Source organism: Mastomys coucha, unplaced genomic scaffold, assembly GCF_008632895.1.
Source record: "Mastomys coucha isolate ucsf_1 unplaced genomic scaffold, UCSF_Mcou_1 pScaffold6, whole genome shotgun sequence".
Taxonomy (NCBI): Eukaryota; Metazoa; Chordata; class Mammalia; order Rodentia; family Muridae; genus Mastomys; species Mastomys coucha.
The window spans coordinates 25,447,530-25,464,121 of NW_022196912.1; the positions used below are offsets into that span (position 1 = coordinate 25,447,530).

General features: G+C 46.0%; 1 protein-coding gene across 1 annotated transcript in view; it reads left to right on the top strand.

The window, feature by feature from the left end:
* Positions 1-16,592, top strand: part of Adgrf3 (adhesion G protein-coupled receptor F3) — a 34,535-nt gene that overhangs the window by 11,108 nt on the left and 6,835 nt on the right. Inside the window, exons 2-8 of the mRNA XM_031356926.1 lie at positions 9,899-10,104; positions 10,790-10,962; positions 12,250-12,310; positions 12,672-12,812; positions 13,212-13,388; positions 13,914-14,132; positions 15,745-15,951. Coding sequence (XP_031212786.1) covers positions 10,065-10,104; positions 10,790-10,962; positions 12,250-12,310; positions 12,672-12,812; positions 13,212-13,388; positions 13,914-14,132; positions 15,745-15,951 — 1,018 coding nt within the window. The 5' untranslated portion in view covers positions 9,899-10,064. The remainder of the gene's footprint in view (positions 1-9,898; positions 10,105-10,789; positions 10,963-12,249; positions 12,311-12,671; positions 12,813-13,211; positions 13,389-13,913; positions 14,133-15,744; positions 15,952-16,592) is intronic.

Here is a 16,592-nt window from a genome sequence, read left to right on the forward strand (position 1 = left end):
TAAACAAGGAAAGAATTTTAAAAGCAGTAAGGGAAAAAGGTCAAGTAACATATAAAAGCAGGCCTATCAGAGTTACACCAGACTTCTCAGCAGAGACTATGAAAGCTAGAAGATCCTGGGCAGATGTCATACAGACCCTACAAGAACACAAATGCCAGCCCAGGCTACTACACCCAGCAAAACTCTCAATTACCATAGATGGAAAAAACAAGATATTCCACAAAACAAGAAAATTTACACAATATCTTCCCACAAATCCAACCCTACAAAGGATGATAGATGGAAAACATCAACATAAGGAGCAAAACTACACCCTAGAAGAAGCAAGAAAGTAATCTTTCAACAAATCCACACAAACCTAATTCCACCTCTTATAACAAAAACAACAGGAAGTGACAATTACTTTTTCTTAATATGAAAATTAATATTACCAACATATCCAAATCGATTGAAATCCAATAATATGAGGAAGTAGAAATTTGTTGATTGTCATCCAATGGTCTCTCTAATTTGGTAATTGGAGAAATAGGTCCAATATTGTACAATCTATATACACTTTCAGCTTGTTTGTTTGTGACAGTGTCTGGCTGCGTACAGCATAATGGTCTTGAAATCTTGCTTCTCCTATCTCAGCCTCTCTATTAGTAGTATTGTTTATTTCATGTTTTTACACTATACTATGGTTTTCAGAACAGCTTATATATTTCAAAAGTATTTATATACCCAAAGGAAACAGACGATTAACTAGGGAGGTTGCTTGTAAGAGAACAACAAAGAGTGGGACTGAATGCTTTGCTTGACATTTGAAACTCTTGTATCTAGTTTGAAGAAGAGGACTTTATAAGTTACTCTTTCTCTGAGATGAATGCTTTTCCAAATTATCACAGCTAATGAACTCTTACCTAATGTCTGTGCCACCTTCCAAGCAGAACCATTGTTCATTGAAACAGTTGGTGAATGACTTATGGATAGACCATCTTAATACATACACCATTTCTTAAATGAATGTAACCTGTTCTCTGTAGGCTGAGAATAAAGTCACTCACTCAAGTCAAATAGCTTTGACCATAGCAGGAAGTCTGTATCCAAAAATTGTGCCTACAATTCATTTCTTGGTGCAGCAGAACTATCAACTCTCAGCTTAGCTACAATGGAGGTAAAATCCTTTGGTGATGTGAGGGTCACTGAAGTACAGCCTTATTACAATGAAATCCAATGTCTAAAAATTATCTTTATACTTGTATAAAGTGGCTTGTATCACAGTAAGAGCCAAGATTTTAAACTCTACTAAATACAAAACAAACAAAAAGTCTTTAATATTTATGTTCATTTAAGAAAATACTAGTAGTGATGTATTATTTTGAAATATACAGTTAATATGTTTGGAGTTATTTAAAATTTATATTGAGAAAAATGTATTTTCACTGTGGCTGTAGAAGAGTGTCTACATAAGACTGTTAAATTGATTGTTGTTTATATCAAACAACTTTTATAATACTTATTTTTATTGTTATAATATTTTGTAAATTTTAAGGAATATGACAAAAAGGATATTGTAGGTATTGAAGGGGGGTCTCTGGGAGGAGTTGGGGTACAAAAGGGAAACAAGAATATGATTTAATTCTATTTACTTAAAATATGTTTTTAAATGTTAACAAATTCAGATAAATTGAAATGTAACTTTTCTCATCATAATGCAATAAAAGTTAAAAAAAAAAAAGAAAAGAAATACATGTTGCTGACATCAGCAAGTGCTAAAAGCAGGATTCATGCTCATTCATAGTCATTTTGGAATGATATAACATTGTGAAATAACCCAAGCCGGGGATGTAAGAGGACCTCATTGCAAAAATGGGGAACCTGTGACAGTGTGAAATGTCTATCTGAGAAGATGAGTAGCTGAAGGACCCTCAATAGAATCAGAAGATGGGCTGGTCACCTGAAAGGTGAAGACATAGTAGGGAAGTGGGACTTTCAGCTTCAGCCCTCAAGCTCCCTAGAGGGAAGAAAGTGCAGGTTCACTTGATGACTAGTGCCTCAGTCAGTCATAGCCACATAATGAAATGTCCAAAGGGGCTGGGTTTGGGAAGCTTCCAATGGCTCCTGAAGTTGGTATTCCCAAAGAGAAGAGAGGAGCACCTACGACTCCCCACATTGCTTGTCTCCTGTGTCTCTTCATGATACAAACTGCTAATAAATGGATAAAAGGAATGCAGGTGATTCTCTGAGTTGTATGAATATCTCTGGCAAGTTAATTGAGTCCAAGGAAGGTGTCATGGGAATCTTGGATAGCCAGTTGGTCAAAAGCACGAGCAAACAACCTGGGCCCTTAGATTGGCATCAGGCATGGGCATCTGCCCATCTGATGTCAGAAGTGTGGATTGTTGAGAGGGTAGGAAAAATGATTCTGTTTTTTCTATAGCATGACAGTGAGCCATTTTTTTTTATAACTACAGAAGACAGAAGCAATCAGATGCCCAGTTAAATGAAAACATAAATTATAGTGGACTAATGTAATAAAGTACACAATTCCCTAAAAGCTTAGGGGCAGGGACAGGTAATAAGCAGTTCTGTGTATTTCCTGGGGAAGTGTCTGCCTCCAAATTGGGGTGATGCCTGCAACCCAAAGAATACATATGCAAGTCCACTGTGATGAGAAGAATGAGCTTATTACAGGATGCCTATGGAGTGGCAGACAACTGCCTGTTTAATGGGAGTCCACACTTCCCACCCACCAAATTTCTATTTTTTGAGGTTCTAAATGGAGAGCAAAATTTGTACAAACCTTGGCTTTGAGCGCCACCTAGAGTTAAAACAGCCAGTGTCACTACAAGTGCATTAGACCTAGAACTAGGAAATATTTATTATGTCCAGTCTGCCCTTGTCCCTTTGTTATTATTGTTACCACATTTATTTTGTGCATGTGTGCGTGCGTGTGTTCACATGCCTGGAACAATATATACATAATCATGTTAGAGAGCAACTTGTGAGACTTCTTTCCTTCCAACATGAGGGCCAAGGGATTGAATTCAGATCATCAGGCTTGGTGTACAAGCACCTTTTCTTGCTGAGCCACTCTGCTGGCCAAACCTCTCTTACTAAGGTTTCTACTGGTCTCAACAAATACTCCCTAGCCATGGAAGCTATGGCTTGATTGATCAACTGTAGATTGGATTCAGGTTCCGAAGCCTACACAGGTGTGGGTAAGAATGGAGAAAAAGTAGAATCCATGCACTTTGAGTTAAAACTGTAAAATGGTTCAGCGTCTGTGGGAAAATGTTTCCTAATTCCTCAAAAATGTAAGCATAGGATTTGCATATGATCTTCAGTTCTGCTCCTCACTGCACACTCCAGAACATGCCACAGCTGCCCGGAGCCTGGTGCCCTGAAATCTGAAGCTCCATGAGCCATCCCTCAGAACAGATCCCTCCCTGTATCTCCCATCCAGTGCTGGCAGGGAATTCTACAAAGCCTTTCTGTCTGAGTCCCTCCCACCCAGGAAGAAGCAGTCACCACTGTTTCCTCTCAGACCTTCTATTAGTTAAACTAAATCAAAAGAAGGACTCAGGTTTGCCAGCACACTGGAGAACCTTTGGTCCAGCGTTGTCCTCAATTTTGGTCTCAGAATCATTAACAAATCATTGTCCATTCTAAAGAACACATTTGCCCTAGGCCTGAAATCATGTATTAGTCTCCTGATGTTCTCTACCCGTCTCTCCCCTATAAAAAGACAAGTTTGTAAACTCGTGAGCACTTGGACCTAGGAGAATGTGACAGCTTGTATATGCTTGGCCCAGGGAGTGGCACTATTAGGAGGTGTGGTCTTCTTGGAATAGGTGTGTCACTATGGGTGTGTGTCCTGAGGCCTAGCTGCCTAGTTAGTCTTCCACTAGCAGCCTTCAGATGAAGATGTAGAACTCTCAGTTCCTCCTGCATCATGCCTGCCTGGATGCTGCCCTGCTCCCACCTTGATGATGATGGACTGAACCACTGAACCTGTAAGCCAGCCCCAATTAAATGTTGTCCTTTATAAGAGTTGCTTTGGCCATGGTGTCTGTTCACAGCCTTAAAACCCTAACTAAGACAGAGATAAATGACACACCTGGAGTTTTTCTGATTTAGTAAATTTTTGCAGATTATAAACCTGCTTGTTTATTTGCTTGGTTTTATAGCTCTGGCTGCCCTGCTACTTACCTTGTAGACCACGATGGGCCTCTAATTCACAAAGATCCACCTGTCTTTGCTTTCCTCCTGAGTGCTTGAATAAAAGGTGTGTGCCACTGTGCCCCGGATAAATGATAGATCTTAATACCTTGTCTCCTGTACAATCTCTGTCAGTTTATCCTGGGGAGCCTTCAAAGGTTAGAGGGAAGGCAGTCATGGTGGTGCATTCCTGTAATCTCAGCTGAAACAGGAGGGTTGATCATAAGGTCAGCCTGGGCTACAGAGTAAGCTCCAGTCCCACAAACTAACAAAACAGAAAGCAATCGAAGGAACAAACAACAACAAAAAGCCACAGGAAAAACCAAGTCCAAACAGTCACCAAGTCTAGGGTTGATCTCTATATGGCCCTCTCTATACAGGCACTGCCCTTTCAAGCTTGTGGCCTGGCAGTAAAGCCTTTTTCTTTAGAGAGTCAAGCCTGGGAATGTGTTAGGAATAATATTCGGGGTTGGCAGGGGAATGGGACATGGAACATTGGAATCAAGGCCTCCTATAGTGAAGGAATTGCAGTAACACAATACACATCACACACACACACTTTGTTTCATAGGTATCTACCTAGCTTCCTGGCACATACCTCCTAAAACCCTAGGAATACCCATAGTGGTGCATGTCCTTTTATATGCTAATGAGAGGACAGGTAGAGCTGGGAAACCAGCTCTCCAATTAAAAGCTTGGAAATGTCAACCCTGCTCCCTGCCCAACCAGGGGAACAGAGAAGAGCTGGGGATTCGGTGAATAATAGTCAATCATGCAGATATAATAAGTCTCCATACACATCCCAAAGCTGAGAAATCCAGTGCTTCTGGGTTAGAGTGCATGCCAAAGAAGGCATTAAGCATGCCCATTTTCACAGGCCTTGTGCTATGCTTGTCTTCTACCTGACTGGCACTTCTCAAGGATGCTCCCAGGGAGAGTGTCACCCATGAAAAGACCCAATTTTTTGTAGTTTGTTTTGAGATGCAATCTTGCTTTATAGCCCAGGCTGGTCTCAAACTTGGGATTCTCCTGCCTCAGACTTTTCAAGTGGCTGACATTATAGATGTATGCTGTTGAACCTGTCAAGAGCCAGTTTTGAGCTTTTCCTTGCTGCTCAGGCTGGGTGGATAGCTAATTGGTGGTAGAGGTTTAGAAAAAGCAACTTTATAAGGCAGCTTCTTTTATGGACCCTGTTTTGAGACTGAAAAGCTGTAAATGGAGCAAATGCTTCTAGGACCTGACAGGGCTCCTGGGAATGATGGGAAAAGCAGATTATTAAGGAATCATGCTATGCATGAGATGTCTTGTTGGAGAGAGTCTGAAGTTCAAGATTGTTTGAACTGCTGATTTTGTGGACTATGGGGGTGTCTTAGGGTTTTACTGCTATGAACAGACACCATGACCAAGGCAACTTTTACAAGGACAACATTTAATTGGGACTGGCTTACAGGTTCAGAGGTTCAGTCCATTATCAAGGCAGGAGCATGGCAGCATCCAGGCAGACGTGGAGGAGCTGAGAGTTCTACATCTTCATCTGGAGGTTGCTAATAGGAAACTGACTTCCAGGCAGCCAGAATGAGGGTATTAAAGCCCATGCCCACAGTGACATGCTCCCTCCAACAAGGCCACACCTCCTAATAGTGCTACTCCCTGGGCCAAACATATTCAAACCACCACAGGGAGTTTTTGTTTGTTTTATGTTTGATTTAGCTAAACTCTATGAGGCAAATTCTCCCTTTTTTGTCTCTCAACTAAAGCTGGACAGTTCAAGCTGTCTTAAGTCTCCTGCCTTCCATCCTTCCAGTTTCTTGCTCTGTGTTTTGCTCCATCTGTCTGGGCCTCACACGGTCAAGGCTGGCCTCAAACTTCTGATCTCTCTGCCATTCCCAGTCCTCTGGGATGCCAGATGTGCTCCACCAGGCCTGGCTTCCAACTTCATTCTAATGCTAGGGTGAAGAATATGAAGGGCTGCTCCAGCTCTGGCCATTGCCCACTTCCCTAAACGTTCCTCTCCCAACATCTCCATCGCAATCCCACTGAAGGGCAGGCACCGATGCCACGTGAGGGACTCTTTTCCAACCAGTGGAAACCAGAGCCAGTGTCCTAGGGTCAGGTTCATGGGAACGGCATGCACACATTAGCAGCTGCTCTGAAGTCACCCCGTGTTTTGGTGAGGGGAGGGGATCCTCAGCCCCTTTTAGCACAGCTGGGGACTGTACAATCCAGAGCAGGGAGCACTTCCTCTCTGTATTTTGGCTGATGGGGATAAAAATCAGTGTGGTGCGTGTATGTATGTGGTGTATGCATTTGTGTGTGCCAATGCACATGCCTGAACATGCACTTGTAGAGGCCAGAAGTTGACACAGGGGCATCTTCCTCTATTCTCATTTTTTTGAGACAAGATCTATATGGTTTTGGTCATCACAGCTGTTTAGTTTTTTTGTCTACTTGACATAAGCTACATTCATCTGGAAAAAAGAGACCTCAATGAGAAAATGCCCTTTTCACACTGTCAGGTGAGCAAGTTTGTGGGACCTTTTTTATACAGCATTTTGGCTGCATGTTTGCCTGCAGGTCACAAGAGGGCACCAGATCCCATTACAGATGGATGTGAGCCATCCAGGACCTTACAATCATTCTTTACTTCTGAGCCATCTGTTCAGTCTGGGACTATTTTTTTTAATGTCTGGCACAGGAGGGCCTAGCCTAGTGTGGGAGGCGCCAGCCCTAGGCAGGTTGTATAAAAAAGGAAGCTGGACAAGTGGTGAGGAACAGGATGGTAAGCATCCTCCTGCATGACCTCCGCCTCAGTCCCTGCCTCCAGGTCCCTGTCCCTGACTTCCCTCAAGGGCGGACTGTGATTGGGACTGTAAGCTAACTAAACCCATTCTTCCCCAATTTGTTTCTGGTCATGGTGTTTATCACAGCAATAGAAACGCATAAATAAGCTCCTCCTGGCTGGATAGATTAACTGGCCGCTGACCCCCTCCCCACCCCCACCCTCCGGAATCTCCTATCTCTATCTGCCCACATCGGGATTACAGACGCATGCTGCCTTGCTTGTCTGTTTACAAGAGTGCTGAGGACCTGAACTAAAGTCCTCATGTTCCGCAGCGAGTGCTGTACCCACTGGGCCATCTCTCCAGACCTAACATGTTGTTTTTAAATAGTAACAAGAGATGGCAATATGACCCAGTGGGCAAAGGTGCTTCTTGCTGTCAATATGAGTGACAGCCTGAATTCCATTGCTGATTGGAAACCTTGCCTCAAAAAAAGGAAATGGAAGAACAATCAGGGAAGATTTCCAACATCAACTTTGGGCTTCCACATGCATGCATGCATACAAACATACTTCCACACACACACGTGACCATACATATGGAAACATGCATATACACTTGCACAAACACGAAACACACACACACACACACATGCACACACATATCGAGAACTGTTGACTTCATTAGCTCATTAATAGATCGGGTGGTTTCCTTTGTTTGATGTTTAGATTTTTAGAGTTCTTTTCTCAATCTTGCTGGGTAGCCCTGGCTAGATGGAACTCACTGGTAAACCAAGCTGGTCTCAACCTCACAGCAGTCCTCTAGTCTCTGCTTCACCAGTGCTGGAATTATAAGCACACACCACTGAGCCCAGCCAGAATTCTTTACATATTCTAGATATCAGTCTCCAGTCTAGTGAGCCACCATGTGGTTGCTAGAAATTAAAACTCAGGACCTCTAGAAGAGCAGCCAGTGCTCTTAACCACTGAGCCATCTCTCCAGCCCCACAGTCTAGTGTACAGCTGGGAAACATTTCCTTCCACCTTCTGGGCTATCTCTTCACTCTGGCTATTTATTTCTTTTCAGTGCAGAAGCTTTTCAAGGTCCTGTAATACATTGGTTTTCAACCTGTGGGCCTTGAACCCTTTGGGAGTCAAATGACCCTTTCATAGGCGTCTCCTAAGACCATCAGAAAATGTATGTTATGATTTATAACAGTAGCAACATTACAGTTATAAAGTCACAATTTAACTATTTTATGGTGAAAAGTCACCACAACATGAAGAACTATATTAAAGGGCCACAGCGCTAGAATGTTGACAAACACTGCCATAACACCATCTGTCATTGGTGCAGTTACTATGGAAATCAGTATGGAGATGACCCAAAAAGCTAAAAATGGAGCTATCATAGACCTGGCTGTCACACTCTTGAATACATATACCTGAAGGATTCTGTATCAACATTCCACAGGGAAAGTGCATGCCCTTGTCTACTGTTGCAGTATTCACTGTAGATTAAAAAATGGAACCAGCTTACATGACCATCTAGGAAAAACAAAATGTGGTGCACGGACAGAATGAAGTCATGACATTTACAGAAAAGTAGGTGGAACCAGAGGTCGTGGCAAAATAAACCAGACATGACTCGAAGTGACCAAGGCTGAATGTTTTCTCTCCTGCAGACTTGTGTGTGTGTGTGTGTGTGTGTGTGTGAGAGAGAGAGAGAGAGAGAGAGAGAGAGAGAGAGAGAGAGAGAGAGGGAGAGAGAAAGAAGGAGAGGAAGAGGGAGAGAGAGAGGTGGGGGTGTGAGGGAGAGGGAGGGAGAGAGAGGAAATTAAAAAGAGGATTTGAAAGAGGAAGCAGAGCCCTTTAGAGGGAAGGGCTTAGAGGGAAGGGCGGGAGGAGAGGTCAGTAGCACTGCATGCTGTGTCATGCTGGGTGCGGTGTATCCCTTTAATCCCTTTACTCAGGAGGCAGAGGCAGACAAGCTCCTGAGGTCAAGGCTAGCCTGATCTATATAGGGAGTTCTAGGCTAGCCAGTGAGACCCTGTTTCCAACAAACAAACAAATCAATAGGTAAGACATGAAATCAGAAGGAGGCTATTTGTGAGGAAGAAGGTGACCAGCAAGAAGGTGAGGGATGGGACAGTGGAGGACAGGGATGAATAGAAACAAAATATCAGGATAAATATGTATGAAAATACCATGATGAAACCTGTGTCTCTGGCCCATATCTATCACACCACCAACCCCCCCCCACACACACACACAAAGAAACTCTCTTAGGGGGAAAAAAATCAAAAGATGATTTTCAGATTTCTTTGTGGATCCAAACTGTGAATAGAAAGGCTCCTCACCCTCGTTTATCCTCCTCCATGTTAGCTGTGCCATGCAGTGAGAGATATAAGCCTCCATATATGCAGCGGCAGGAGTTAACGGCGTCAACTGCCTGCCATATGTAATTCAAAGCTTTTAGCTTGTTCATCACAGCCTCTCACCATCTCTTACTCTTTTATCCCTGGAGCTGATCTCCATTGTGAAGTTAATAACTTCATAGATTTTAGGTGTTCGTGCACACTGCTTCAGTAAGTAACTGAGGACAGACTTTGGTGAATACTCTAACTAGAAGGAACTTTCCACTTATAAATTACAAGTTTCTCAAATGTTTTCATTTTTAAAGTTTTTTTTCCTTTATTTTTCATTTTATGTGTGTGTGTTGCTTGCATGTATGTCTAAGCACCACATGCATGTAGTACCTGAAGAGGCCAGAAGAGGGCATCAGACCCTCTGGGACTAGAATTACAGATGCTTGTGAGGTGCCAAGTGGGTCCCTGGAGCCTCTGGAAGAACAGCCAGTGATCCTGACCACAGAACCATCTCGTCAGCCCAAAATGGTTTCATTTTTGTCAACAGCCTTCAATCGCAGCACCTGGAGACAGAGGCAGACAAATCTCTGTGAGTCAAAAGCCAGCCTGGTCCATACAGTAAATTCTAGAAGAGTAAGACCCGATCTCATAAAGAAGAGTTTGACCCTCTGGCTCTCTAGCCTCTCAGGATACCCTCTTGTAATGTTCCTGTCATGAAGATCCTCAAAGGATGCAACCCTCAAGACCCAAACAGTAAGCCAAAGACATTTCTATTTGTTACAAAACCCAGCCTGCCGGTTGTGGTGGCACAGGCCTTTAATCCCAGCACTGGGGAGGCAGAGCCAGGTGGATCTCTGAGTTCGAGGCCAGCCTGATCTACAGAGTGACTTCCAGGACATCCAGGGCTACACAGAGAGACCCTGTCTTGTAAAAACAAAGCAAAAAAATTACCCAACCAGAGGTATTCTGACATACCAGTACAGGGGACGGAGGTAAGGCATTTGATGGAACGAGAGTTGGTTTTCTCCTACCATGTGTGTTCCAGGGACCAGTTCAGTTGTGGAGCTTGGTGGCAAGCTCCTTTACCCTCTGAGCCACCTTGCTGCTCCCTTTATAGTCCTTTCTAACCTCGGCTTTAGTTTGGGAGATCCAGCTTCCCGGAGACATTCCAAAACAATCCAAGTTTCCTAGACCCCGAGGACCATGCCTGCAACCTGGCTCTGTGGCCCCTTGTTTCTTGTGACTTGACACCCGTGTCCTCTCCTCCTGGAGTCCTGGTTCTAGAGCCCAGGAGAACCAAGGCACACTGTTCTCACAGAATTGTGTGGGGTCCAGGTGGCCCCTGTGACCTGGAAGCAAAGCTGACTGAATCACAGGCTGCGGCACTTGCTCTGTAAATTCAGCCTGGCTCCCTCTTCTCTTTCCTCCCTTTCTTCAGTAAGAGCCCTGCCAGCTCTGGGGGAGGAAATTTGCATCATGGAACAGCTAGAGGGCTTTGAGGGAAGGCTGCTGCAGGAAGCCATGTCCTCTCCAGCGCTCTCCCAGCTGCTCCTGGCTATGATGGTTCCCCTGCTAGAGCTGGAGTCCACATTTGTCCCCACAGACCAGTCAGTAAGTACTGGGTGAGGGCCCTGGGGAGACCTGCAGAGATCACAATCTGAGCCTCAGGTTGTGAGGGACCACAGGGTGTACGACAAAAGGATAGGTGGAAGGAAGGGACCAGCTTGCAAGACCCCCAAGAAGGCAGCCTTCTGCCCAGGGCGAGGGGACACTTCCACGGTTTTACCTGAGTCCCCATGATGCCCTATGGCACCTGCTGCTGCTTTTTGGATAAAGGCTCTCCTGGTCATGCTAGCAACTTAAAATGAAATGAGAAGAAAACCTTTGCAGATGCAGAAGCTTATTGGCATGGGGAATGGGGAAAAGTCTGAGGAGAAGGGGTGGAGCCTAGGCTTGTATTTTATAATCTATTTTCTCCCAGGAAGTAACAATATTGATATTTATTCATTTATCTACATCTCCAAATCTATTGCAATCCCCAGATCTAAATCCCTATCTGTAGCTTTCTCTATGTCTTATCTATAACCTATCCCTGTCTACACCCGATTATGTTGTATCTAGGGGCCCTCCTAGTTTTTATGGACTTTCTTGTTTTTATTTTTTGTGTGGATCTGCTGTGTTGCCCAGGCTGCTCTTGAACTCTTGTGTTTAAGTAAGTGATACTCCTGCCCCATTTTCCTAAGCTCTGGGATTACAGGCTTGAACCATCATGCCTGCCTTCCTTCTGGTTTTATTATTTATATTTGGTGGTGGTGGGGGGTGATTGTTGTTAGGTTTTTTGGGTTTTTTTTTTTTTTGTTGTTGTTGTTTTTTTAAATAAAGGTTCACTCTGTGACCCAGGCTGATCTTGAACTTGCTACAGTCTTCCTGCTTCAGTCTCCTGGGAGCTGGGATTGGAAGTGTGGGCTGCCACCTGGTTTTTAGATGCACAGGCATAGGCTTTTGAGAGGAAAGTGTGGGTTAATTTCCAGGACCCTGCCTTCTTGTTGGGGCTCTGGACCCAGCCATTTCAATTATCCTAGAGGCCCAGGGACAGGTAAATTCAGGAAGGAGCTAAACAAAGCATGTTGACTCCCAGGGTGTGCCTGGTTCCTGGTTTCGTATGAGCCTGCTGGCCCTGGCAGGGTCCCTGGAACTATACCCTTCTCCACCCCACCCCACCCCCCTGGTTTCTGGATGCCCTTTTCTCCCACCAGATACTTATATTTGACCTCTGGCCTAAAGAAGAGCTTCCAAGAGAATAAGTCACACCAGAGTTGCCAGGCTGCCCCTGAGGTGCCATGGGAGGAACGTGTACCAAGCATCTCTCCTCAGAGTCTCTTCTCTGTCTCTTTCCAGGAGCTCAGTCCATCTGGAAGGAAATCTGGGCAGCAACTGAACCAGTCCAGTGGAGTAGAAGGTGAGTGGAGGGACTGGCGGGGCAGGGGTATCAAGGAAGGGGAAAGGAAGGAACAGGAGGGGACATATGACTCAGGCATAGAAAGGCTCTGGGGTGGGGAGGGGGGGCTCTCCAGCTCTTTAGCTATGAGGCCTAGAAAGACACATGCACTTTTCAATGACAACTTGGAACCATAGACCAGAGTGCTTCCCCAACTAGAGTGGGAGTGGTTGCCATCCTGCATCCTCTGTGTACCTAGGCAGGCTACTGTAAATGACAACTGCTTATGTCCCCGGAAATAGCCACCTGAGTATGTTAAGGTCAAAGGGGACTAGCTTGGGGCCTCACTGCCTCTCCTCTGATGTCCCATTTGCTTCTGTAGAATCAGTGCTGATCTCCAGCTATGTGCATCTGGAATTTTCAAACAGAGCCTGGCCACAGGAGCTCTCTAAGAACTTTACTCTTCCTAATGCCTTGGCATTCCTTCCCCCAAGAATGCTTACTGGCCTTTATCTCACAACAGGTAGTAATTGCATTGACTCCCTGGAAATGGCATGCAGCTTCCCAACTCTCTAGCTAGACAGCTTGCCCAGGATGCAGCGGGCTCTCCTACTCCACTTCTCCCCCTCCCTACTTCAATGTCCCTGGCCCATGACCTTCCTCATCTCCTTGCCCAGCCAACCCCTCCCTTCCTGTCCATGTCCCCATGTTCTAATTTGGGCAGAGAATACAGGAGGCAGGCAGAACGTGAGGAACTTCACCAGGGTGTCCTTGCCAGGCATGGCCTGCTTTATTCAGTGCAGGTTGCCAAGGAAGTCCTCTTGGGTATGTGGGTGGGTCTGATCTCCTGGGACTTCAAGATTAGTGTCCAGCCCTGAGACCTCATTTTCTCAGCCTACCTGCCTGCCTCTCTTGGTCACAGAGTGTCATGCTAACCACAGCGGGACTAGCCTCTGCACTTGCCACCCTGGCTACCAATGGAACGCCACGCTTTGCTCCCTTTACCCAGACTGCTGGGGCCACAGGTCAGAAAGAGATCTCTGTATGTGCCGCAGTTTCCATGGTCCTGTTCCTGGCTACTGCCAGTTGCTGCCACCTGGTAAGGAGGGTTAGGAACCTGGACTCTAGTATCCCCAAGTAAAGAGAAATACTTTCTGGATTGTTGGAGGTGTTTGCTTGTTTGTTTGTTTGGTTGGTTGGTTGGTTGGCTGGTTTTTTGCCTGTACTTTGGACTTGTGTTTCTGGCAGCTGGTCCAAGCCCAGCTGCTCCTCTGGCTGGGGGGGAAAAAGCCAACTATTCAGCAAGACCCTGGTCCTGAGTTTGGGACTTGAAAAATGAGACTAATGAAAACAGCTCTGGAGGCACATGGGCAAGGGGATCTTCCCTGAAGCAGCTCCAGCCACCCCAAGTCCCTGGAAAGTGGAAGTCATAAGCCAGAGGGCTTGCCACTTTAACTCTCAGTGGGAGGGTCTACCAGGCTGGGGTGTCATCACAGTCAGATACCCGAGCATGGCCAAGAAGAAAGTCATTCGGGGAGGCATATGGAGAGGCAGGCCTCAGAGGGTGGGGAGAGGAATTGCTAGCTAGGTCCCTTCTCTGGTCCATCTCTTCCCTTCCCTGTAGTTCCTGCAAACCTGACACTGGACTCCCAGCTGCAAATGCATGGGGACACCCTGAACCTCATTCTCTTCAAGAAAGAGGAAGCTACAAACCTGAGATGGTTCTTGAGACACTCAAAGAAAAACAGACCCATTATCCTATGGCCGGGGACCAATGTGTTACAGACGTCCAATGAGGGCCAGGCTGGCCTTCGTGTTGCCCGCATGTCCCGTCACTGGGCAGGTAACCCTCCACTGTTTCTTCTAGTTCCTTCTCTCCCACGGGTCTCTTGAGAAAGAGTCATTTCTCTCTGTAGCCCAGGCTGACCTCAACCTCACAGCAATCCTCCTGCCTCAGCCTGCCAAGCACTGAGGTTGCAGGCATGAACTACTCACTTCTTTCTCTGCTTCTCTTCACCTCTCCCTCTCATTTCCGCGTCCCCTTTCTTCCTTTTTCCCTCCATTCACCCCTTTCTATCTAGACTTTTCCATCTTTCCATTTGCTGGGAAAGCAAAGGGACTCACTATAGCGTGGAAAGTCCTGTACAACAGCCAACTGTGCACTGTAGTCTGGGGGTTCCGAAAACCCTTTCAGAGCTTCACAAAAACTCAGTGTTGTCCTGATACATGATGATATAAAATCTCACATACACACACACACACACACACACACACACACACACACACACGAGGGTGGTGTCACTTGGCTCTCCCAGGAATGGGTAGTGAGACATCTTGTGCTGCCTTCAAGACTCTGCAGGGAGCAAATGCAGAGCAGCCGGCTTTGTTTCCTGTTAATATGACTGTGCCTAGGCTGCGCTGGTTGGCAGCTTTGGAGCTCAGGTTGGTAAAGTGCTTGCCCAGCCAGCACGAGGCAATGGGTTCAATTCCTAACACCTCATAAATCAGGCAGGTGGTGCACACCTATAATCTCAGCATTTGGGAGATGAAGGCAGAAGGAGGAGATGCTCAGGGTCACGCTCCCTACTGGCAGCTACATGAAACCTCCCACCAACCAAAACATGGAAGGAAAAAGAGCCCAGAAGATACGGGATCAAACAAAATGATCCTGCCTCAAACGAGGTGGAAGGTGAACAGCCATACCTGAGACTGCCCTCTGACCCCCACACATGCTGTGGCACTTGCTCACCCACACAGCAGACATGCTTGTGCATGTGTGAGCGTGCACATACGCACAGACACGCAAACACAAGTGCAAAAATGTCAACCTTCTGATTGCTGCTACTCATCAGAACAAATTGTTCCTGTTAAAAAAGGTTCATCATATGGGGGATGTTAAAAACTGAGACCACTCAGTTCCCACTGAGAAAAGACTGGTGCTTGTCTAGAGCAGTGTTCTCAACCTTCCTAGTGCTGCGACCCTTTAATTCAGCTCCTCGTGCTGTGGTAACCGCCCGCCCCCAACCATAAAATTTTCATTGCTACTTCATAACTGTAACATTGCTGCTGTTATGAACTATAATGTAAATATCTGTGCTTTCCAATGGTCTTAGGTGACCCCTGTGAAAGGGTCATTTGATCCCAGAGGGGTCATAACCCACAGGCTAAGAAACATTGGCCCTGATACTGAGTGACTGGGTAGCATTGTGGGGGAAAAGGCTCACTGGCTAAGATGGACAGACCAGGAGCCTCTTCTATAGATCTCTTTCTCCTTGGGGCATGGGAATGTTTTCCAAAAGGGCTGTCCTGGTACCTTCTGGCTGGGATTAGGTTCCTGGCACGGGGAGCAGGCATGGGATCCTAGAGGGCCTGGGCTGTGACTTAGAAAGCAGTGGAGAGGTGGCCTACAGGCAGGCCTAGGTGAGCCACCGGGTACAATGGGCACATCTTTGCAGGTGAGTACGAGAGCATCTTCGAGGCCCAGGGATTCAAGTGGAGGTTGCGGCAGGTGGTGAAGGTGCCCTTGCAGGAGGAAGAAATCGTTCGACTTCCAGACGCGTTGTCCATCTCCTGTGCTGCCTCCACTGGGTTCCAGCTGAGCTGCTGCATCCCGCTTACAACAGCCTACACTGCTACCTGGAGTCCTGGGGAAGACAGCCAAGGTAGGAGACTGTCAGAAATGAGTGAGGAGGCTGGTCCCTCCGGGCAGCACTGGCCTCAGTTCTGGATAGGAGTTGGGCGGTCATGTCCATTAAAGCAATCCCTGCTCTGTTGATAGAACCTTTCCATCACACGCTCCCACTTGACTCCTGCAGTAAACTCTATGAGGTTAGTTTAATAGTATCCTGTTTTTAAAAAGGAGGAAAACAGGGTGGGGGAGAAGGGTGGGGGTCTGGAGAGATGGCTCAGCAGACAAGAGCACTGGCTGCTCTTCCAGAGTTCAATTCGCAGCAACCACATGGTGGCTCACGACCGTCTATAATGGGATCTGATGCCCTCTTCTGATGTATGTGAAGCCAGAGCACTCATAGACATAAAGTACATAAACACATCTTTTTTAAGAGGAGGGGGGAGAGGAAATTGGGGCTGGAGACATGGCTTACCAGTTAAAAGCACTGGGCACTCTTCCAGAGAACCTGAGATCAGTTCCAGCACCCATGCCACTGGCTCACCACCAGTAACTCTAGCCTAGGGGATCTGAAGCTCACTTCTGAGCTCACCTGTGCTCACCTGTACATACCTACACAAGGATACATAAACATCCACATAATTAAAATGAGAGTGAATCTTTTTTTTTTTTTTT